At 43.6% G+C, this 24,839-nt stretch overlaps 2 protein-coding genes across 2 annotated transcripts in view; one reads left to right on the forward strand and one right to left on the reverse strand.

Moving 5' to 3' along the window:
• The window catches only part of F8 (coagulation factor VIII), a 113,185-nt gene that overhangs the window by 81,673 nt on the left and 6,673 nt on the right, over nt 1-24,839 (forward strand). Inside the window, exons 21-25 of the mRNA XM_081259279.1 lie at nt 541-626; nt 3,953-4,108; nt 17,429-17,573; nt 18,207-18,355; nt 19,116-19,292. Coding sequence (XP_081115405.1) covers nt 541-626; nt 3,953-4,108; nt 17,429-17,573; nt 18,207-18,355; nt 19,116-19,292 — 713 coding nt within the window. The remainder of the gene's footprint in view (nt 1-540; nt 627-3,952; nt 4,109-17,428; nt 17,574-18,206; nt 18,356-19,115; nt 19,293-24,839) is intronic.
• Nucleotides 10,995-12,869, reverse strand: LOC308610012 (40-kDa huntingtin-associated protein-like). The gene has a single exon (XM_081259280.1). It carries the CDS (start codon nt 12,239-12,241, stop codon nt 11,105-11,107), a length of 1,137 nt encoding a protein of 378 aa, XP_081115406.1. The 5' UTR covers nt 12,242-12,869; the 3' UTR covers nt 10,995-11,104.

The raw sequence follows: 24,839 nt of genomic DNA on the forward strand, positions 1-24,839 counted from the left end.
CCTGTGTGTCCGGAGCCTGTGCTCCACAATGGGAGAGGCCACAACAGTGAGAGGCCCGTGTACCGCAAAAAAAAAAAAGAGGCTTGAAAGTTATATACTAAAATAGTATTATTTTTCTCTGGGTGGAAGTATGGTGTTTTTTACTTCTTTTATTTTTATTTTTACTTATGTTTTATTTTTATATTTTATTTTCTAATTTTTCTCCAGTGAACGTACATTATGTAATAAAGAAATAATAATATTATTTGATAGTGATGGTAACACATTCCAGTATTAGCTAACTAGAGGTACTAATAATCAACAAAATTATTAAATTTTAGAAAATACAATGGACAACAAGGACAAGCCTGGTAGTAGTCATTGATGAGAGTTCTCAAACTACAGCCCGCAGGCCACACTGGTAGTCATTGATACTAATATGATTTATGCCTTTAACTTCTCCACAGCTAGGATTAACCTTTCTCAAGAGAGTAATTTTATTCCTAAGTGTCTAGAACCAACCCAGTTGAATCTAATCTCTCTCCCCTTTCTTGGGTAAAGGACAGTGGGCCCCAAAGCTGGCCAGACTTCATTATTCTGGATCAATCAATGCCTGGAGCACCAAGGACCCCTTTTCCTGGATCAAGGTTAGAAAATGCATCGCATTCCATCACATCACACATTCCTCTTGCAAGCTCAAAGCATTTTATATCTCCTTTATAGCAAAGTCATTTTCATCAAACTCCATATAATAGACAAGGAAAGAACTGAAGAATAGAGTGGCTTATGATTTGTACCAAAAGAGTCAGGAATGAAAGACTCAGGAATAGAATTGAGTACACTGTGTTTTTAATCTTTCTGTTGGGATTAGAATCTCTGAATATTTTCTATAACATTGAACTTACCACCTCCCAAGACTGTATTCTATCTTTAGATGCCTTCAACTGCCTAGATGTCCTTGAGTCCTCCAGTCCCTTCATTTTAATACAAAAACAAATGGCTCAATCCCCCATCCCACAAACCAAGAAAATTTGGCTTCCTCATTTTCTAAAACTGAATCTGTCTTCTTCACAATTTCTACACCACCCAGTAGTAAGAAACTCCTACTGAAGTTAGTCCAATCTGCTAAACCAACTTGGAGCCATAACTGAAAGTGTCCTAGATTAACTCAATTTCTTTTTAAATGACCCAGTCTTTCATATTTTCTCACTTCCCAATTTCCTCTGGAGCAGCGCTGTCCAATAGAAATGTAATGTGACCCACAAATGCAAACCACACATGTACTTTTCCATTTTCTAGTAGCTGCATTAAAAAAGGAACATCATTAAAATTTTAATGATTTTCATTAAAATGAAAATCATTTTAATAATACATTTTCTTGGGAATTCCCTGGTGGTCCAGCAGTTAGGACTCTGCGCTTTCAGTGCTGAGGGCCTGCGTTCAATCCCTGGTCAGGGAACTAAGATCCTGCAAGCTACACAGCACAGCCAAAAAAATAACAATAATAATACATTTTCTTTAACCCGAAATATCCAAAAATATTTTCATGTCAACGTGTGATCAGTCAGGACTAATTTACACACGTTTTACCACCTACTTCCCCCACCTGCATCCTCTTCTCATAGTCCATCAGCTTTCATCTTTTTCTCAGTCAGCTGAGGAAATTCCCCTACATACTTTACTCCTTTGCAAGATTGCATCTGCTCTCCTATTTTCCCTGAGGTTAAAATGATAAATAGGGGACTTCTCTGGTGGCGCAGTGGTTAAGAATCCACCTGCCAATGAAGGGGACACAGCTTCGAGCCCTGGTCCGGGAAGATCCCACGTACCGCGGAGAAGCTAAGCCAGCATGCCACAACTACTGAGCCTGCGTTCTAGAGCCTGCGAGCCACACCTAATGAGCCCACGTGCCACAACTACTGAAGCCCATACGCCGCAACAAGAGAAGCCACCGCAATGAGAAGCCCGTGCACTGCAACGAAGAGTAGCCCCCGCTCACCGCAACTAGAGAAAGCCCGCGTGCAGCAACGAAGACCCAACACAGCCAAAGATAAATTAATTAATTACTTTAAAAAAATAAAATAAAATAATAAATAGGGATCAGGGAAAGATGAGCTAGCTTACCAGCAAGCAGACACAAAGAGTACATCTGTTAATGCCACATCAGCTCATTTTTTTTTGTTTTGTAGGCACTGCCAATTATGACTCAATTTGAGCTGACTGTTCGCTAATTCCTAAGTATTTTTTTTGTTTGTGAAGCTGCCAAACCAGATGTTCTCACCTTGTATTTCTGTGGTTATCACTTTCAACTTTATATGTATCACCGCATAGTGGACATTTTAATCTATTTGGCTGCCCTGCATCTGTTCTATGTATTTCCTTTTTGTAATAGCATCCTCATTTCTATTTGGGGAAATCTATCTGCCTCACTGGATACAATCTGATGAGACTAGTAAACAGAGCACCTTTTCCAAGCATAGCCAAAGAACCCTGAATGATACAGCCTATTAAATTTCCACTTCTTAGATTTGGCCATTGTCCCAGCTTGCCAAGCTCTGTCTCCCAAAGTATTCTCTAGTCTTCCCAGTTTCACACAGTTTACTGACTTGATCAGTAAACTTTTTTATACTTTATCAAAATCATGATCAAAATATTAAAGTATACAGGGCTTCCTTACTATGTACTGAAAACAAACCAAGCGATTAAATCCCTACCACAACGTTTGATATTATCATCTTCATTTCAGATAAGGAAGGTGAAGCACAGAAAAGTTAAATAACTTGTCCCATGTCACACAGCCAATAAGTGGCATAAACAACTGAAAGTACTGGGTACAAAATCATGACTTATGTTGAACTGTACTGTTTCTTTGTGTAGCTGTAAACAAATAAAACATATATATATATATATATATATATATATATATATATATATATATATATATATATATATAGTCTGTTTCCCCAACTCAAATTTAAGTTCCATGAGGGCAGGACTCTTTTTTTAATTGTTCACGACTCTATTCCCAGTACCTAGAACAGTGCTTGGCACATAACAAATGCTAAAAATATATTCTTTGAATGAATGAGTGTATGTATAGATGGAGCTTACAGTCAACTGAAAAAGATAGTCATTAAGCACAAGAGTCATGACCAGTCCAATCTGAGTGTGCCAGGCATCTGGGAGAAGTTAAGTTTGACTGGCTTGTTAGGGAAGTAACAGATGTCAAAATTCCTGTAGCAGCTACTGCCTTGTAATGCTTGCGTGACCCATGCCCCCCTCTTTAAGACCCACTGTTATTCACTCATTCATTCCAAAACATGTGCTAAGCATCAGTATTATATCAGATGCTACGTTAGGTGCTGGGGCTAGAGAGGATATAAAAGCTAACAGGTATTAACTGTTTAGTATGTGCCAGCAGTGAACTCAGCACATGTAATGTATTGTATTAACTCTTTAATCCTTCTGGTAACCTTTTGAGATAAATGCCATTATTCCCTCCACTTTACAGATAAAGAAGTTGAGACATGGAGAGGTTAGGTGACTCAAACAGGTTTACTGCATTAAGGATCTGTCTAACAAGGAAGGCAGAAAGCAAAGAAGACCTTACAATGTGGTGCAATAATTTACTATAATGAAATAATATATAAAGTGAAATGGAAACATAGAAGAAGCCGCACTAAATTTGTGCAGCACAAAGGATGTGTGTAGAGGAAATTGGAGCTCAATGATGTAGAAGTGATTTCCTTTGTCAGGAAGTAGTCTGGGAACTCAATAAGCACATTTCCTACGCGTTCCCATCATTTATTCCACAGCTTCACATGCATCCACATTTCAACATTGGTCTCTGCTTCACCTGCACCTCCGAGGTAATACTGGGTGTATCTGTATCGATGTAGATTCTTCTTAAGCTGATAAATGATTTCAGAAAGTGGTACATACATTTAAAATAAAGGGTTGTTTTCATCTATAGGTGGATCTGTTGGCACCAATGATTATTCACGGCATCATGACCCAGGGTGCCCGTCAGAAGTTGTCCAGCCTCTACATTTCTCAATTTATCATCATGTATAGCCTTGATGGAAGGCAGTGGCGGAGTTATCGAGGGAATTCCACTGGGACCTTAATGGTATGTAATTAGTCCTTTTAAGAGAATGCATGAACCTTTTAAAGAGCTTTTGACAGATTTCAGGTATGGAACAAACACCCATAGCTTCTACAAATTTAACCCCCCAAAAAAGAATTTTCCACTCATGGGCAATAGGAGTGATTATGGACATATGGACAAAAAAGTGGTAGCATCAAGGATCTCATAGGTAATAGAAATGAACAGGTGCTCTATTGAGAGAAACGTGATTCCTGACTGGGTGGATTGATAAGATTGTCAGTTTGCTTATGGATATTCTAGGTTTGGAGTGACAAAAGGGCAAATGGGCTCAAAACCGTAGCTTCATCATCTACTTTTCCCTCATTCTTGCACCCTCTGATGAACAGCCACACATCCAGCCAACTCTTCCTTGGTAACACCTCTCCCATCTCTTCTGTTTCATTTATACAGTTGTTACTACAGCCCGAGGCCCCGTCACCGCACACTTGACGTATTCTGGTACATTCCTAACTAGTCTTCTTCTGTTTCTAGTCTCTTCTCTAATAAAAGCTGCACATCATTTTGGGGATCATACTATCAGTCCCATGCCTAAACCTTTCAATGTCTCCCTCTTGTCTTCAGAATAAGGTTCAAATCCTAAAATGGCCCCATGCCAGATGACTTCTGTTTGCCCCTTCAGATCCGTTTTCCTGCTTCGCTACCGCGCCTCTTCTTCTGTGAGCCTGGCATGTGTGGAATATCAGGGTATTTCTTCTCTTGGCTTCCTCCTTGTAGAGGAGTTGGCTGTAACTCTCCACTGAAGGTCACTGCTCCCCTCAACGTGGTTTTCTCTACGTGTCCCAGTTACCATCGCTGAGTTGCCAGTGACCCCAAGACTTAGCGTCATAAGAAAAAACCATTTTGTTTTGTTCTTGGATTCTGTGGGTCAGGACTTTGAACAGGGCACAGCAGGGATGGCCTGTCTCTCTGCTCCATAATATCTGGGGCCTCAGCTGGGAAGACGTGACAGCTAGGGGCTGGAATCATTTGGAAGCATCTTTACTTATATGTCTGGTGGTTGGTGCTGAGTGACCTCTGGGGCTGTTGACTGAAGTAGCTTCTCCCAGCATGACTGTCTCAAGGCATCTTAGGGACTCCAGCATGACTGGCCCAGCTAGCAAGGTGGAGATGACATCACCTTTTCTGATTTAGTCTTTTAAGTCATGTAGTATCACTTCCAATACATTCTGTTGGTTATAAGAAGGTCACACATCCACCCACATTCAAGGGGAAGGGACCCAGACCCCACTTCTCAATGGGAGGAATGTACAGAATTTCTGCTCATTTTGTCTACCTAATCTTCTCCTCATCCTTCCAGGCCTAGGGATGGCGGTACCCTGCCCCCACGTTCTTAACTAGTACCTTTATTAACCTTTCCTCAAATTATACGAATTTTAGTGTTCCATGTTTCTTGCTGGAACCCTGCCTCATACAGTAATTGGTGCCAAAAGCAGCCCCAGGAAACAGACCTTCAGAATGGAATTCTAGGATTACGTTGCTAATATATTCAAGGAACACAGGTATAATTCCTTGCTTGGGGAGAAGACTGGATGCTGAGTAACCTATGACATGCGGTGGCATCACAATTTCTCAGATTATCACCAGTGAGTGATACAATGGGATGAGCTACAGATGGTGAGGAAGACATTGGGAGATTAAATTGACAGTGGCATTTAGTTGCTATGGCAACAAGTTTAGCATACCTGATTGTAGAGTGACCTGTCTTCTTTTTATGGCCCTTCCTTTTATGGCATACATAGGGGAAAAAGAAATTAAATGTTATGAACATATATACAGAACACCCATGAACATACATAGAGAATCAGGATGCATCCATGGAGCTCTGGAGGAGGCTTCCATGTCCTGTGGTTATAGGCAGATACTTGGACTTAATACCAAATCTAGGAGCTGAGCATATGAATTGCAGAGTCACAGTGAGAATTAAATGGTCAGTCCCACCAGGCCTATTATGCTAAGGTAAGGGCACTGGTGGAAAGGAATGGAACTCTGAGACCAGGGATGGGTACATTTTTTTTAATTGGCTGTGCCGCACAGCATGCAGGATGTTAGCTCCCCAACTAGGGATCCAACCCATGCCTCCTGTAGTGGAAGCCTGGAGTCTTAACCACTAAACCAGCAGGGAAATCCCGGGATGGGTACATGTAGGCAGACACGCATGAGGCTGAGAACTGCAAACCTCCAATTTGCCCTGAACCTCCTTTGCCTGAAGAGGCAACCCTTCCCCAGTCTCTGAAGCAGTCATCCATGCTCTGCATACAAGTCTCTCAGGGACTACACCTTGAATAGTTGCTTCCCAAGCCAATGGCTAGTCTCCTTAGGGCCCCTGTTTGGCCACTACAAAAGCCAGACGAGTCATGGAAAAATGACAGATCATCACAAATTTAATCAGGTGGTGATGACAAAACCCCTGCAATTCCAGGGGTAGTATCTCCTCTGGAGCACATTAACACAACCTCAGGCACCTGATACGGAACTACAGACCTGGAAAATGCTTTCTTCTTCAGTTCCATTGACAACCAAAATCAGAATAGATTTGCATTTGTGAAGTAGGAACAAGAGTATTAACTTTACTGTTCATGCCTCAAGGCAATGCCACTTCCCTTGTTCCTTATCATAATATAGACCCTAGGGACCTCAAACATCTTGACATCCCATAGAACACCATACTGGTCCATTACATGGATGACATTATGCTGACAGGACCTGGTAAACCGGAAATAGTAATCACTCTAAATGCCTTTGCGATTAATACACGCACACACAGACACATATACAAACACATAAATATTATATATTGTGTTGTCAACTAAAAGAAAAATACACAACGTGAGAGTTGTGAATCAAGTTTTATTCAGGGTCTTACTGATGACTATAGCCTGGGAGACAGCCTCTCAGATAGCTCTGAGGAACTGCTCCAAAGGGGTTGGGGGGAGGCTAGTTTACATATGATTTTTTTGTTAAGGAATACATGCAGTCAAGCATAAATCTTGGTAAAATATTCCTACTCTTCACAAAGAACAGATACCTCAAGTTCACGATTATAGTGTTTTTCTATGTATGGGAAGATGCAAGAAGCACGGTTCATTAAAATTCTTCCTGAAATGCATATTAACTACCTAACGGCCTGTTCGTCCAAAACACAGAGCATCCTGTTCTCATCTTTAATTTCCTGTCTAAAGCACAGAGTGCCTCATCCTGTTGTCCCATTCATCTCCTCCTCTGAACACCAAGTGCGCTGTCCATCAGCGGCTGCAGCAGATTAGTCTTTGTAGACTTGGATGGTGACCAAAATGCTCTTTGCTCTTCTTTTGTTTGCAGTGTGATATATATGTATAGATATATTAGCATATGTTGATTAAATATTAGCAGATCTTGCTTCTGACTTTAATGGGAATGGATCCCATATTTTGCTGTTTAACATGCTGTTAGTTTCAAATATTTTTATCACATTTAACGTTTCTTGCTACTCCTACTTTATTTGGAATGGCTGTAGAATTTCATCAAATGCTTTCTCAGCATCTTGGCTATGATCACATTTCTTCTCTTTGCTATTGTCACATTATACTCACATTCAGTGGTGGGCTGGCAAATGTTTAACAACCAGCTCTGGGGCAAAGTGGGGGGCAGTCAGCACAAAGGCCTTTATTTGTAGTCTTTGCTGATTTCCATGATGTAAATATTCCCATGACACCTGATTTCAAGGTGCTGACACAGTGTCACTGAATGCAGAGCTGGGAGCAGACGCCCACAACGGGCTCTCACAAGCCAGTCCTAGCTGGGGCTCCAGCACAACGTGGTGCTGCATTCCTGGGAAAACTGCCCTTAAGTCATAGTGTATCCGTCATTTAAAGTTTAGCTGGATCCAATTTGCTAACATTTTGTTTAGAGTTTTTCTATCTGCACCAATCAATAAAGTTGTTTTACCTCTTTGGGGGGCTGTATTTATCAGGCTTTGGCATTAGAGTTATACTAACCTTGAAAACAGTGTAAGAGCTTCCATCTTTTTCCATTAAACTATTGCTCTAGAATAGTTTAATTAATGTAGTAATCATCTGTTTAATGAACATTGGATGGAAAAGCCACTGTGCCTCGTTTAGTGGTAGATACTTGAACTATCTTTTCCGTTCCTTATCTGATTACTGGCATTCTCATTTTCTGTTACCTATAGTTAATTTCTGTAAATGTGTACATTAAAGTTCTATCTCCCTTCCCATGCCATATATCTTTACCTACATACACACATGTATCTCTCTTTTTCCCCCTTTATCAGAGTTGGTGAGTGTTTATCTATTCTATTGGGTTTTAAAAGAATCAACTCTTGGTCTTAAAATCAAACATAGATTTGAAGGTGTTGTTTTTTAATTAATTAATTTGTTTAAAATTTTAAAAATTCACTTTCATTTATTTTCTTGTTTCTTAGAATCTGGAGTTAAATGACTAGTTCATTTATTTTCAACCTTTCTTGTTCAATGACAAAGATAAAATAGTTATTAACTACACTCATGAGGGTCATTCCTTTAACAGTTATTGAGTAACTACTATGTTCTAGGTTCTAGTGAAGGGCTGCACAAGCTACAGCCCATGGACTTGGACTACAACCTGCTTTTGCATGGACTGTGAGTTAAGAATGGTCTTTACATGTTTAAAGTTTCAAAAACAAACAAACAAGGAGGATTATGTGGTGTGAAAGACTGAAATATTTCCCTTTCCTCCTTTACAGAAAGTTTTTGTGGACTGGCGGTCTAGTCTAATGGCAGTAGAGATGCCTAGACAGTTCATATGAACCAGAACCCTTCTATCCCAGAGCTTGCCCAATTTACAAATTGCAGTCTTGGTCATCTTCCTCCAGTATAGTGGCTCTCAAATGATTTAATATCTTTGTACCATTTACATGCAAAATATTTTTTCATAAGCAACATTTCTCATCATAGAAGTCCCTTATAAAGGGGAGCCCAAGCACCCTTTCAGGATCATTGCTTCACTGCCACTATTTTCAATATTTCATAATATTTTGAATGTTAATTTTGAATTGTCAATGAACATTTCAGTGATGCAGATATTTCCCTCTGGTTTTCAAGTTAAAAAGAACACTAATCATGTCCTGTCACCATAAGTTGAAATATAGCAAGAGATTTCTGTCAAAATCACTGAAATCTGGCCTTGGCCCAGCTCTCCGTGCTATGAAGTTTCTGAGGGAGATACATAAATGAACCAATGGCAAATGGAAAAAAATCTTTAGAGTTTTCTATAGTTACACTTGTATACCCAATACCAGGCTCTCTGGTAATCCCTCCCCCAACCTCCTCAAAGCAAGGAGTTTAGACCAGAGGTCTAAGGAGGCTTCTCCTTGCGCCCAAACCCAAATGCTGTCACCAGTCACAGTCCATAATTCCTACGCATTCTTGTCATAAGGACAATACGGAAGGTGGCCAGAGCTGCAGCCCAGGCTGAAAAGAGTGTACCAGAAAAAGCAAAAGCACAAGGGAGCATGCACCCTTACCACTTTGGCAACAAGCTGGACTAGGCTTTTAGGGCTCGGAAAGACCCTTCCTGGCAGACAAGTGAGAGCACAGGAAGGGTGGCTGAATCTGTCTCAAATGGGCCTCCCCACATTTCCTTAGCCACTGCTGAAATAGAAGTAGAAAAGAATACCCTAAAAGCCCCATCCACTTTGGGACACTTAACTCAGAGTGACAACACTCCACATATCCCCCCGCCCACATACGCAAAACCAAGATCTGTTCCCAAACTGTGTCCTTAAATCTCACCTCAAAAGATTAGTGCTGTCTACAACTTCAGCCTAAAGGATGCGTTTTCCCAAAGCCAAATGACTGAGATTATATTCTGAAGAGTTCCTACCATCACTCCCAACACTAAAGAAAATAAAAGTGAATTTGAGAAAAGAGCTAAGTCGCTTTGCATGCAACGTTTGGACCAAAAAGCCTTGGAAATTTAGTGTTTAAAAATGGAACACCATCCTGCTTTGGGGGAACAAGGGCACAGTCTGGCATACACACGATCACACAATACCAAAGCAGCATGCTGATTTTACATATGAGTTAACTAAGATTTGTAGAAGGACCCGCACTACAAATAAAAGCTGCCACGTGGATTACCTGTACCTCTCGAAATGGAGCCAGAACTGAAAACTCCAGTGCACATCTGACACCTCTGCTCTGGAGCCCACCCTGCCCTCACCCTCACCGCCTCTCCCACCCCGCTCTGCACCGAACACATTCGCACTGCAGCTGAGAAAGGACCACATTGCAAATGATCTCTGTAGATTCATAGGCACACTGTCCATTTCGAATGAACGAACCCATCTTGGAGCTAAAAGGGAGCTATCTGCTTCTGCTTGCCGCCTCCTGCCAGGTAGATAAGCTATTCCCATTTTACAGATAAAGTAAATCAGAACCACAAGCTAGGAGAGTCAGAATGGCTTTATCATGGACTGAGGGCTGTAGCGAAACACAGCGGGGCGCATGAAACACAGGGGGAACTGGGCCATCACGCAGGCGGACATCGAAATACGCTAAGCAATCAGAGTCACCGTGAAAAAGTCATGCAGCTTAAGTAGCAAGCCAGAGCTGTGCAAATTAATCCTCAGTCGGAAAGAAGGAGGCGGGGGCAGGGGAGCCTTGCGGGGGAAGAGGGGTGGGTGGGGACAGCTGGGTGAAAACAGAAGAGGAAAGGGGGCGGAAGGGACGCTCATGGTTCTGCTGCAGTTTCTGGGGAAGAGAATCGGAGACTCTACGCCGATTCTACCATATGGTTTTTTTTCTGCCACTATTGTGGAAACAACGTAACTTGTAGTCAACCACATTCCTCTGGTGGCAACAGGGGGTAAGATACACTGCAAAGGCAGAAGCGCTGGGTCAACGCCTCTTGTGTCCCCGTAAACGCGCAGGCGGGTGCGTGAGGTTCGGGGACAGGCACAGAGTCGCTGGGAGTGACTCATCAGATCCCCTGGCCCGACGGGGAGATGGTTTCCTGCAGAACGAGGTGCAGGAGGTGGTTCTGCTCGGCGCTCAACAGGGGCCACATCTCCACCTGCAGCGACTTGACGGCTTCCGTGTCCTTCTCGTGGGTGGCCATGACCAAGGACTGCAGCAGCAGGAAGAGCTCCTCGGGAAGCGGGCCGCTGCTGTCCTGCCCGTGGCCGTCGAAGGCCTCCCAGGAGTACTTCTCCAGGGTGTGCGCGTGCTCTGGCAGGAGCTTGGCGGGCGGCGGCTGCAGGAGCAGCAGCAGCAGCACGCGGGACACCTCGCAGCGGACCAGCACGTCGGCGAAGGCGCCCAGCGCGGCAGGGGAGGGCGCGGCCGCGGACCCCGCGCCGGGCGGGAGCAGCGCGAGCGGTGGGGCGGAGGCCGCGCCGGCCCCGGGCTGCGGCCCTGGCGGCTTGGGCTGCGGCTGCGGCGGGGGCTGCGGCCCCGGCGGCGGCACCGGGTGACCGCCGTGCTCCCGCGCCAGGTGCTGCATGCGCGTGAAGAGCGCCAGGGCACCGCTGTAGTCGCGCACCAGCAGCTGGCAGGACGCGGCGTCGCCGAGCGCCTGCAGGGCGGCCAGGGGCAGCTGGGGCAGCTGCAGCTGCGCGGCGCGTTGGAAGTGGCCGGCGGCGGCGGCCGGCTGGCCCAGGTCGCGCAGGGCGGCCGCCAGCTCGAGGCAGAGCGCGGCGGCGGCAACCGGCTGGCCTAGCTCCAGGTGCAGGCGCACAGCGGCGCCCAGGGCGGCGGCAGCGGCCTGCAGCGGCTCCCCGTAGGCAGCGGGGCAGGCCAAGCGCTGGCGCGCGTCGCGCTCCTGCCGCAGGAAGAGGCGCGCGGCCTCGGTCAGCGCCAGCGCCTCCCCGGGCCCGTGGAAGAGCGCCTGCTGGCAGCGGGCCACGGCCAGCTGGCACCAGGCCGCGTACGGCAGGCACTCCTGGGCGCGCAGCTCGCGCCCCAGCTGGCTGAACTGCTCGCCGGCCTCCGCCACGTTCGGCTTCCGCAGGAACCGCTTCTTCAGCTTGTTGCACACCTGGCGGTAGCGCGCCAGGAAGTCCCCGGCCTCAAGCCCGGGGCCCGAACCGCCACCCAGGCCGGGCACGGAAGCCGCCATGTTCGCCGCTTAGGCACTTCCGGGCGCGCTGACGCAAGTGGGCGCACGTGCTGGGCGACGGCGGCGGGCTGAGACGTGCCCTGTGTCGGGCTACAGCCCACCACGCGACCGCGCCGGCTCGGCCGCCCGGAGCTCTCGTCGCCCTGGTGATATGCAAAATAGCAAGCACGGAGGCCCGGTCGGGACTGGCTGCGGGTGGCGTATGCAAATCGGGGGACCTGGGGTGGGGCCTGGCCCGCCGTTCGGGGTTCTGTGATCAGATCAATGGTGCTGGGGCGGGGCGTGTCTGGACGCCCCCTGTTGCTAGGTGACAGCTTTTTTTTTTTAATTTATTTATTTTTGGCAGTGTTGGGTCTTTGTTGCTGTGCAGGGGCTTTCTCTAGTTGTGGCGAGCGGGGGCTACTTTTCCTTGCGGTGCGCGGGCTTCTCATTGCGGTGGCTTCTCTTGTGGAGCATGGCTTCTAGGCGCGTGGGCTTCAGTAGTTGTGGCACACGGACTCAGTAGTTGTGGATCTTGGGCTCTAGAGCACAGGCTCAGTAGTTGTGGCGCACGGCCTTCCTTGCTCCGCGGCATGTAGGATCTTCCCAGACCAGGGCCCCAACCGGTAGGTGACAGCTTGTTTACGCAGGTTGCCAAGCAGGGCATCCCTTGGCATCTCTAGGGGAACACAACCAAAAACTCTTGACCCCGCGTGACCCTACTTCCACTTTGCCTATGTGTTGATTGTGTCCCGCCCACCCCAATCCCGATCACGCCTCAATCTTCCCGTCAAAGCCCCTGCCCCATGGGAGTCCATGCCAAGCGCTCTGTCCACCCACCCCTGCCTCCCGCACCCAGGGCGGTCGGTCGCCTTGGCACCTTCATCCTATCACGACGCCGCCCTCACAGTGTCGACTGCCGCCGCAAGGAACCCCGTCCCTCTGGGGACTTTGGCCTGGCTCCGACTTGCTCAGAGCCAGCGGGGGAGCCTTCCGTTGTCCCGCCTCACCCCAGGCCCCAGTCCGCCCCCACCCCCGCCGCAGCCAGCCTCTCCCACCCAGGGCCACCCCAGGCACTGTCACCGTGAGAGACCGCTCCTCTCTGTCTGTACCCCCGGCTCCACGCCCCCCACCCCCCAACTCTGGCCAGACCGCCCCGCCCCCATCCCTCCGACGAAGGGTGTCCCACCACCACCACCTCCCACGCCAAGTGAGTGAAGCACGCGCAGGGGGTCTCTTGAAACACTTTATTGACTCGCAATGACTGTGCCCAAGGCGGCGGGCAGGCCGGGGCCGCCCGGGCTGTGCAGTCGGTCAGTGAGCGGGCCTGGCGCCTGACGGCCACCCCCCCGGGGTCCGGGGACCCAGGTGTCGTTGGGCAGCTAGTGCTGGGCCGGGGCCACCTGGGAGATGGTGCTATAGTCCTGAACAAGTCGGGGAGCAGCGCGTTGCTGCGGGCCGCCATGTCCATCAGCTCCGGAAGTGAGGCACCTCCTGCCGTTGTTCTGGGCCTCATGGCCCGCCAGCTCCAGGACCCTGGCCGTCAGGTACTGGATGATGGCCACTAGGTAGACGGGTGCGGACGAGCTCAGGCGCTGGGCGTAGTGGCCCTCCCGCAGGAGGCGCTCCATGTGGCTCACGGAGAAGGACAGCTCGGCTCGGGGGGGTGCGGGAGCGGCGACCGGGTGACCCTCGACCGCCCCTCTTCCCCGGCATGCTGGCCGTTGGGCGCGCTTTCTGCGACGGCCTCTCTCTGCGGTGCGCTGGGATGAGGTGCGGCGGGATGAGGGGCTGTCGGTTGTGCCTGCTGGTCCCAACATCTCAAGACAACCGGTGTTCTCAGGCCCCTCCTCCGTATCCTAGCGACCACAGGCCGGGCCCTCATTGGTCGGGTAGCACCCTGTGAGGTCACTGCTTTCCCATAACCCCTCCTCCACCCCACCTCACCCCGCCCCCACCCCCACCGCCGGGGTCCTGGGCCTGCAAAGAAATGGCATTGGCAGGATCCTGCTCGCCGTGCTCGCTGGACTCTCTTTGGTGGAACTCCCACTGTCCACCGGACGGGAACTTTGTACAGAGAAGGCAGCTAATGGCAGAACATCCAGGGGCACTAAGTATACACTGGCGGTGCTGGGCCACCATCACGACTATAAATCTACTTCCAAATGAATAATATTCCTGGCTGAATAATATTCAGCAGGCTGAATAATATTCCAATGCATGGCTAGACCACACATGTTGTGTATCCGCTCAGCAGCTGATGTACATTTGGGTGACTTCCACCTTGTGCCTGATGGGCATAGTGCTCTGTTGAACATTCCTGTACAGGGTTCTGTTTGAACACCTGTTTTCCACTCATTTGGGTTTACAACCCATGGGATACATCTATGGGTTTATTTCTGGACCGTAGTTCTACTCCACTGATCTATGTGTCTATCCTTATGCTAGTACCACATAGTTTTGATAACTGTAGCTTTGGACTAAGTTTTGAAATAGGGAAGTGTGAGTCCTCCAACCTTTTTCTTCTTTTCCAAGATCATTTTGGCTATTCAACGTCACTTGAAATTCCATATGCATTTAGGATTGGCTTTTACATTTCTGTAAAACAGAGCATTGCGATTTCCATAGGGATTTCATTAAATCTCTAGACAACTTTGGGTGGGATTGCCATCTTAGCAGTTATTAAGTCTTCCAGTCCACAAAATCTGCTATCTTTCCCCCTTTTTTTTTAAGGTCATCATTAATTTCTTTCAGCAGTGCTTTGTAGTTTTTGGTGCACAAGCCTTGCACCTCCTTGGCTAAATTTATCCCTGTGTATTTTGTTCCTTTTGATGTTGTGTGAAATAGAACTGTTGTCAATTTCATTTTGGATTATTTTTTCATTGCTAGGATATGGAAACACAACAGATTTTTATGTGTTGATCTTGTATACTGCAACTTGGTTGAATTCGTTTGTTAACTCTAATAGTGTTTTGTGGATTCTTTAGGGTTTCCTGTACAGAAGAGCATGTCATCTGAGAATAGAAGTAGTTCAACTTCCTTTCCAACTTGGATGCTTTTCATTTCGTTTTCTTGCCTCATTGTTCTGAGTAGGACTTCCATTACAGTCTTGAGTAGAAGCACTGAAAGCAAGCATTCTTCTCTTGTTCCTGATGTTAGGGGAAATGCTTCCAGTCTTCCACCATTGAGTATGACATTAGCTAGGGTATTTCATAAAAGCCTTTTATTTTGTTGAGGAATTTCCCTTCTATTCTTAGTTTGCTGGGTGTTTTCTTTTTTGTTTTTGTTTTAATCATGAAATGTTGTTGGATTTTGTTGAATGCTTTTTCTGCATCAACTAAGATGATCATGAGGGTGTTTTCCCCCTTCATTTTATCAATGTAGTTTTGATTAATCAGTTTTCTTATGTTGAGCCATCCTTGCATTCCTGGGATAATTCCTATTTGGACAAGGAATGTAATATTTATAATATGCTGCTGGATTCAGCTTGCTAGAATTCTTCTGAGGATTTTTGCATCTATATTCATAAAGACTATTGGTCTGTAATTTTCTTTCTTCTGGTATATATGTCTGGCTTTGGTATCAAGGTAATGCTGGCCCTATAGTATGAGTTAGGATGTTTTTCCTCCTCTTCTATCTTTTGGAAGAGTTTGGGAAAAGATTGGCATTAATTCTTTAAACATTTATTAGAATTCACCAGTGAAGCCACCTAGCACATAGTTTCTGGCACATAATACATGGAATCTAGGATTTGTGTAGTCATTAGTTATTTGTTGAATTAATACATTGTCTTCCTAAGAAGGTATCTAATCAAGACACAATAATTGAGTTAAAAATGAAGCAGATCTATTTATCAAAAATAATGCTGTGCCTACAGATTGTCACACTGAGTGAAGTAAGTCAGACAAAGACAAATACATGATATCACTTATTTGTGAAATCGAAAAAAAGTGTACAAATGAACTTATGTACAAAACAGAAGTAGAGTCACACATGTGGAAAACAAACTTATGGTTACCACGGGGGTAAGGCGGGGGATAAATTGGGAGATTGGGATAGACATATACACACTACTATATAGAAAATAGATAACTAATAAGGACCTACTATATAGCACATGGAACTCTACTCAGTACTCTGTAATGACCTATGTGGGAAAAGAATCTAAAAAAGTGTGGATACATGTATGTGTATAACTGATTCACTTTGCTGTACAGCAGAAACTAACACAACATTGTAAATCAACTATACTCCAATAAAAATATTTTTAAATGCTGTGATTTCTGGGGCAATGCTATACATTTATTAACATTTTTATCCCATAGGAAGAAAAATTTTTTACATGGAAGAACAAATTTTTAAATTCCCCATAATACTATAACTCTGATGTCTGATTATATAACAGCCATACATTGATTCCTGTTTTAGTGTATTCAAGCAGATACAGAATCCCAGGTGTTTTATGAGAGAGGATTTTCAGCTTTCTTTTTTCTATATACCATGATTTAAATCTAGGCCTTTTGAATTGGAATTACTACCATATTTCTCAAACTGTGTTCCTTATTCCATAAATATGTCATGTACTTTTCTGTAGAACCTAGACATGTCAAGTTCCTAAACCCCAGAAGTTGGATATTAACGTGTCTCATGAATTCATACACAAGGAATCATTAATTAACGCCCCACAGTACACACACACACACACACACACACACATTATTGGAAGATCATTCTGAGACCAGTATGGTAAGCTGCCTACTCCAAGTTCCCTTTCACAGCTGCAGCTGACTCTGCCCTAAGCTAGTGTTTCTCAAACTTTATGGTTTGATTCAGTAGATCTGGAATAGGGCTCAAGATGTTGCATGTCTAATTGCTCCCAGGTGATTCTAATGCAGCTGGCCTGTGGCCCACACTGGATTAGCAAAGGCCTAAATGGCTTCCACAACTTTGATGAATGACCGTTTTACAGGACCCCAAAGTAGACTGCTTAACCTGCTCAGACCTAATCTCCCTTGTTCCATTCTTCTCCCTGTGATTTTCTCCTTCACATATTACATTCTAACATCTGGCTAGCCAGAATGGTTTTATTTGGGTGTTTGGTGCTGTTGAGAAATGCACAGAGCAAATTAGAAGAAAGATATGATTGGGAGGAATTGCTTCTTATTCTTTCTTCATTTTACATGTATCTGTGCTAATACCTCCCTACAGGTCTTCTTTGGCAATGTGGATTCATCTGGGATAAAACACAATATTTTTAACCCTCCAATTATTGCTCGGTATGTCCGTTTGCACCCAACGCATTACAGCATCCGCAGCACTCTTCGCATGGAGTTGATGGGCTGTGATTTAAACAGTAAGTGTCGGGCTTCCCTGGTGGCGCAGTTGTTGAGAGTCCGCCTGCCGATACAAGGGATACGGGTTCGTGCCCCGGTCTGGGAGGATCCCACATGCCGCGGAGCAGCTGGGCCCGTGAGCCATGGCCGCTGAGCCTGCGCATCTGGAGCCTGTGCTCCATAACGGGAGAGGCCACAGCGGTGAGAGGCCCACGTACCGCAAAACAAAAACAAAAACAAAAACAAAAAACAGTAAGTGTCAAGTCATCCCATGTTGTTACCTGTCCCAACCATGAGTAGGATGACTAACCATCCTAGTTTTCCCGAGACTGGTGGGATTTCCCAGGACACAGAACTATCAGTGCTAAAACCAGTACAGTCCTGGGCAAACCCATGACTTGGTCATCCTAACCATGGGATTCCCCAGGGGCAGCCACCTCCTACACTACTATTAACAAGGCAAATCAAACTCCAACAGAGCTGAACAGAGCTGACCAGAAAATAGGGGGCATCTTAAAAATAACATGCAAAAGTTAGTGCCTGGGAAATGACTTCGTGATGACAGTAGCCCTAGAACATATCAGTGGAGACAGGCCAGCAGAACGTCAGCTGCAACTTGTTTTGTGATTACATTCTCCTTTCATTTCTCTGAGGTTGCAACATGGCACTGGGAATGGAGAGTAAAGCAATATCAGATGCACAGATTACTGCCTCATCCCACTTAAGCAATATGTTTGCCACCTGGTCTCCTTCACAAGCCCGACTTCACCTCCAAGGGAGGACTAATGCCTGGAGACCCCGGGTAAGAGAGAACAAATTTGCCGTATAACTGATGGAGAAAAAGGAGTAGTGGTTGGGAAAGAATAGGGTAAGCTCTTGACTGTTTCTTCAGTTACTTCTATCACCTGGTTGTTCCCACAAAGAGTGTCAAGGAAAGTTGACTACGCACAGAAAATCCGACAGATATTTATTTAGTGGGTGTGCCATGTGAATTCACACAGCATTCATTGGGGGAAAATGACCCCAATTGAACCTCCTAGAAACAGAATATCTATATGTAGTACTGGGCTAATATTTGTCAAAGAATTGGAGTGGCTGAAATCCAGTTTTACAGAGAAATATCAACAAAGCAAAGGGTCATAGTTATGTACAGTTCATTGGGCACAGTTCTTTTCTGGAACCACTCAGTTTGTGATTTTCAATCACTGACTAGCTTGGGGAAATGGATGGAGTTAATGGTCTCCGTTCCTCCAGGGGCTTATTTTAAACAAAATAGGTTGTATAACACATTGCCAAACTTTTAATACTCTAGTCAGTCTGTATATTACTCATATATTCATTCAGCAAACCTTTACTGGGCCCCTATTAAGTGGCTAACCCTGGGGATACAGAGATGAATTATGAAAAATTTCAGCCCTCAATTTGCTTCGAGTCTAATAAGGGAGACTGACAAACAGGTAATTAATATGCAGAGTGATAAGTGCTGTGATGTGATTAAGAAGGGATTTGGGGATTTCTGGGAGCAAATAGTGACCAAAAAGATACTACTCTTACTTCCTCAGGCAAATAATCAAAAACAGTGGCTGCAAGTGGACTTCCAGAAGACAATGAGAGTCACAGGAATAACCACCCAGGGGGTGAAATCTCTGCTTACCAGCATGTATGTGAAGGAGTTCCTCATATCCAGTAGTCAAGATGGCCATAACTGGACTCTGTTTCTTCAGAATGGCAAAGTAAAGGTACGCTAATCTCACAGGAAAGGCACAAAGCCTGTCTTAGAACTTGACATTTAGAAACATAACAAGGTTGATATATGACCAGACTTTCAGGATAAACTTTACTGAGTATCTATAGTAATAGGACACTATGAAAGGCATTCTGGGAGGACACAGTGACTCCAAGCAAGAATGTATCATCCCAGGAAAGGGCGGAGTAGAACCGAAAGCTGCTTATCCTCGTAGATGTTGATGCCATGCAGGATGGTGGCCCTTACCGAGCTCTCTAGCATAGTCTCTTGCTACTTGCTCCTTTGCTTTCTAAGCTCCACCCATACTAAGAAACCCTCAAGTCCCTAAAAACAGCATGTTCTTTCTCACACTAGGCTTTTATATGTACTGTTTCTTCTACCTAGAACGTTTTTTCTAGGTACTTCTTATTGACCCTTTCACCTGGTGCATTCTTCAAGTCTCAGATAAACATCATCTCCTCCAAGAAGAATTCCTTGTTCCCTCAAGGCTGGATTAAACATTTTTGCTTCTGGCAGTTTAGTGAACCAGAGTACTGATAATGTATGTTCTAGAGGACATTCCCATTTTAAAAAGGGCATATCTCTGATACATGCTGTAACATGCATGGCTAAATTAATTAGAGCAGACATAAAAGGACAAATATTGTATAATTCCACTTATATGAGTATATTAGTCAGAGTTCTCCAGAGAAACAGAACCAATTGACTCACATGATTATGGAGGCTGACAAGTCTCAAGCTCTGCAGGGTGAGTCAGCAAGCTGAAGACCAGGAGAGCCAATGGCATAAGTTTCAGTCTGAGTGTGAAGGTCTGGAAACGAGGAGAGCCAGTGGTGTAGTTCCTGTCTGAAGGCTGGTAGACTCAAGACCCAGGAAGAACCAATATTTGAGTTTGAGCCCAAAGGCTAGAAAAAAACCCAATGTCCCAATTCAAATGGGCCATGCAAAAAGCATTCTCTCTTACTCAGACGAGGGTCAGCCTTTTTGTTCTATTCAGACCTTCAACTGATTGCATAATGCTCACCCGCTTCGGGGAGACAGCAATCTGCTCTACTCACTCTACTATTTAAATGTTAATCTCATCCAAAAACATCCTCACCAACACACCCATAATAATGTTTGACCAAATATCTGGACACCGTAATGCCTAGACAAGTTGACATGTAAAATTAACAATTACAATGAGACTGAAAGTCGAATAGAGGTTACCAGAGGCTGGGAGCTGGGGAGGATGGAGAGTTATTGTTTGATGGAGACAGAGTTTCAGTTTTGTTTTGTTTTTTTTTTGTTTTGTTTTGTTTTTTCTGCGGTATGTGGGCCTCTCACTGTTGTGGCCTCTCCCGTTGCGGAGCACAGGCTCCGGATGCGCAGGCTCAGCGGCCATGGCTCACGGGCCCAGCCGCTCCACGGCATATGGGATCCTCCCGGACCGGGGCACGAACCCGTATCCCCTGCATCGGCAGGCGGACTCTCAACCACTGCGCCACCAGGGAGGCCCCTTGTTTTTGTTTTTATTTTTTGGTTTTTTGTTTTGTTTTGGCCATGCTGCGCGGCTTGTGGGATGTGGGATCTTTGTTCCCTGACCAGTGATTGAACCTGTGTCCTCAGCAGTGAGAGCACAGAGTCCGAACCACTGGAGCAGCAGGGAATTCCCCAGAGTTTCAGTTTTGCAAGACCATTTTGGAGATGGTTGGTGGTGATAGTTGCACAACATTGTGAATGTACATGTTATGTACTTGTTGTCAAATGTACTTGTACACTTAAAAACAGTTAAAATGTTAAAATATATGTTATGTATATATCACCAAAATTTTAAAAAGGCTATAGCACTGATAGTACATACTTCTTAATGCACTGCTACACTCAATGAAGAAAGGGGACTCTCCAGCCTCCTCACCACCAACAGCAAAAAACAAAACAAACAAACAAAAAAAATGAGCTTTTATTTTAAAATAATGAGCTTAAATCAGAGCAAAGAGAGGTGAAAAATCAGAAAATGTAAAATGGAGGAACTTTCCTAAAGGGAAATGCTTATATTAGTGTTGTTCTCAGGAGACCAAGCTTTGAGCAAAATGCAAGAATGGAATGTGAGACTTCTGCATTAAGTAATGAAACCCAGAAAGTAGTAGAACTAGTTGCAGATAAGTAGCACCTCCTGGCTTCTGGAAGAATGATTTCTCTAGAGAAAAAGCATTCCCAGTTTAGGTCTCCAGGATTCCTACATATTAAAATGATAAGATCATAAACATAGATCAGCAAACATACAAGATAACAAGCCAACTTGACTACAAATGGGCAGAAACAATCAATACAAATTTAGAATCTGAAGAATATCAGATATTGACACTATCAGATATATATCATAAAATAATTATGCACAGAATACTTAAAGCAATGAGCTATGGAAACATAAAAATAAATGACAAATTATTAGGCAGTTTTGGAAAAAACAGTACTTTTAGAAATTAAAAAACATCATTGTTGAAGTTTAAAAATCAAAGAAAGACTTAATAGTGAATTGGGCACAGCCAAAGAGAATTTAGTCACTGGAACATATATCTCAAGAAATTACCCAGAATGGAGCACAGAAGGTGAAACATATGAAAAAGAAATTGAGACATATGCTATACAGAGGAAGCTATATATATATATATATGGAATCCAGAATGAATGAAAGAAATAGTGGAGAAGTGGCAAACAAACAAGGATGACCACTTTCACCACTTCTGTTCAACACTGTACTGGAAGTTATAACCAGAGAAATTACAAAAAATAAAAATAAACAAAAGGCATTCAGATTGGAAAGGAAGAAGTAAAACTCTCTCTCTTCACCAATGATATGATATTATCATAGAAAATCCTAAAGAACCCACAAAAAACTATTAGAACTAATAGATGAATTCAGTAAAGCTGTAGGATACATGATCAACACACAAAAATCTGTTGTGTTTCCATACACTAGTAGTGAAAAATCTGAAAAGAAAATTAAGAAAAAAATTTCATTTACAATATCATCCAAAAGAATAAAATATTTAGGAATAAACTTAACCAAGGAGGTACAAGACATGTACACTCAAAACTACAAAACATTGCTTGAAAAATTAAGTCCTAAATGAATGGAGAGACATCCTGGGTTAATAGATTGGAACACATTATTAAGATGGCACTACTAACCAAAGCTTTCTACAGATTCAGTGCAATCCCTATCAAAATCCCAATGGCCATTTTTGCAGAAATGGCCAAGCTGATCTTATAATTCATCTGTAATTGCAAGGGACCCAAAATAGCAAAAACAATCTTGAAAAAACAGTTACAGGATTCACACTTCCCAATTTCAAAACTTACTACAAAGCTACAGTAATCAAAACACTGTGGTAGTGACATAAAGATAGAATTCAAGTCCAGAAATAATGCTATACATCTATAGTAAATTGATTTTCGATAAGGGTGCCAAGACCATTCAATGGGAAAAGAATAGTCTCTTCAACAAATAATGCTGGGAAAACTGGATAGCCACATGCAAAAGAATGAAGTCACCACACACCATATACAAAAATTAATTCAAAATAGATCAAATACCTAAATATAAGAACTAAAATTTTAATACTCTTGGAAGAAAATATAGAGGTAAATCTTCATGACCTTAGATTTTACAAATGGTTTTTTAGATGTGAACCATAATCACAAACAACAGAAAAAAAATAGATATGAAAAGAATTCTTAAACTCAACAAAAAGACAACCAAATTTAAAAATAGGCAAAGGACTTCAATAGGCATTTCTCCAAAGAAGATATACAAATGGCCAACAAGTACATCAACACCAACATCATTAGTCATTAGAAAAATGCAAATCAAAACCACAATGAGATATTACTTCACACTTACTAGGATGGCTATATATTTTTTTAATACAGAAAGTAAGAAGTGTTAGCAAGGATGTAGAAAAAATGGAACCCATACTGCTGATGGCAATGCGAAATTGGCAGCCACTGTAGAAACCATAGAATTACCATATGATCCCAGCAATTCTGCTACTGGGTATGTACCCAAAAGAACTGAAAATAGGCAATTAACAAAAACTTGCAGGCAAATGCTCATAGCAGCACTATTCACAATAGCCAATGGGTGAAAATGACACAAATGTCCATCAACTGGTGGATAAACAAATTCTGATCTATCCATACAGCTGAATATTATTCAGCCATTAAAAAACATAGACATGCTGATGCATGCTACAATATGGATGAACCTTGAAAATATGCTAAGTGAAAGAAGTCAGACACGAAAGACTACATATTGTATGATTCCATTTATATGAAATATCCAGAATAGGCAAATATAGAGAGACAGAAAACAGATTAGTGATTACCAGAGATTGGAGAGAAGGGTAAATGGGGAGTGGCTTCCTGATGGGTACTGGATTTCCTTTTGGAGTGATAGAAATATTCTGGAACTAGGTAATGGTGAATGTAATAAATGCCACTGAATTTTACAATTTAAAATGATTAAGATGATAAATTTTATGTTATGTACATTTTACCACAATAAAAAAGGAACCAGAAGACACATACATTACCATAATAAGAGTAACAAGCTGACAGGCGATTTCTAAGCAATAATGAAAATCAGAAGATAATTAATGATATCCATGTGAGGCTAAAAGGAAAAATCTGAAACCTGCCCCCCAAAGAAAGAAAATCTGGTGAAATATTTTTCATGCATTCAAGCAAAAACTAAAAAAAATTTTCAGGGACTTCCCTGGCAGTCCAGTGGTTAAGACTCTGAGCTTCCACTGCAGGGGGCCTGGGTTCAATCCCTGGTGGGGGAACTAAGATCCTGCAAGCTGTGCAGCCACAGCCGAAAAAAATTTCCGACTTGCATGACTGATTTTACCACCCAGTAAAATCCTGCCAACATAAAAAAAAATGAGGATATTTATTAACCTTATAACAGTAAATTTGGAAAATTAGGTAAAATGGATAATTTCTAGTAAATATAACTTACTCAAGAAAGAATCAAAAACCCTGAAACTCCTACAACCATTTTTTTTTATTGGCCACGCCCCGCAACTTGCAGGATCTTAGTTCCCTGACCAGGGATGGAACCTGGGCCCCCTGCAGTGGAAGTGCAGAAACTCCTACAACCTTTGAAAAATTGAATTGGTGTTCAAAAATCTTCCTACAAAGAAAACTCCAGATTTAGATGGCTATATTAAATACTCTACCAAATTTTCAAGGGAGAAATAACACCATTATTACAAAGATTCTTCCAGAAAAATGGAAAAAGCTTGTATTTACATTATCCAACTCTTTAAGTGATGACAACAAATCACAACAAGGGCAATTTTATTAGAAAAGAAAATAATAGGCCAACTTTACTCATGAACATAGATCTGAAACAAAATATTAGCAATATGTATGTGTTAGATTTATCCTAGGAATGCAAGGTTGGCTTAACATTAGAAAATTAATGCAATCCATCACATTAATGAACTTCAGGATTATACAGCCAATAAATGCTGAGAAAAAGATTCATAAA

This window comes from Mesoplodon bidens (genome assembly GCF_964165515.1).
Source record: "Mesoplodon bidens genome assembly, contig: HAP1_SCAFFOLD_159, whole genome shotgun sequence".
NCBI classification, from domain to species: Eukaryota; Metazoa; Chordata; class Mammalia; order Artiodactyla; family Ziphiidae; genus Mesoplodon; species Mesoplodon bidens.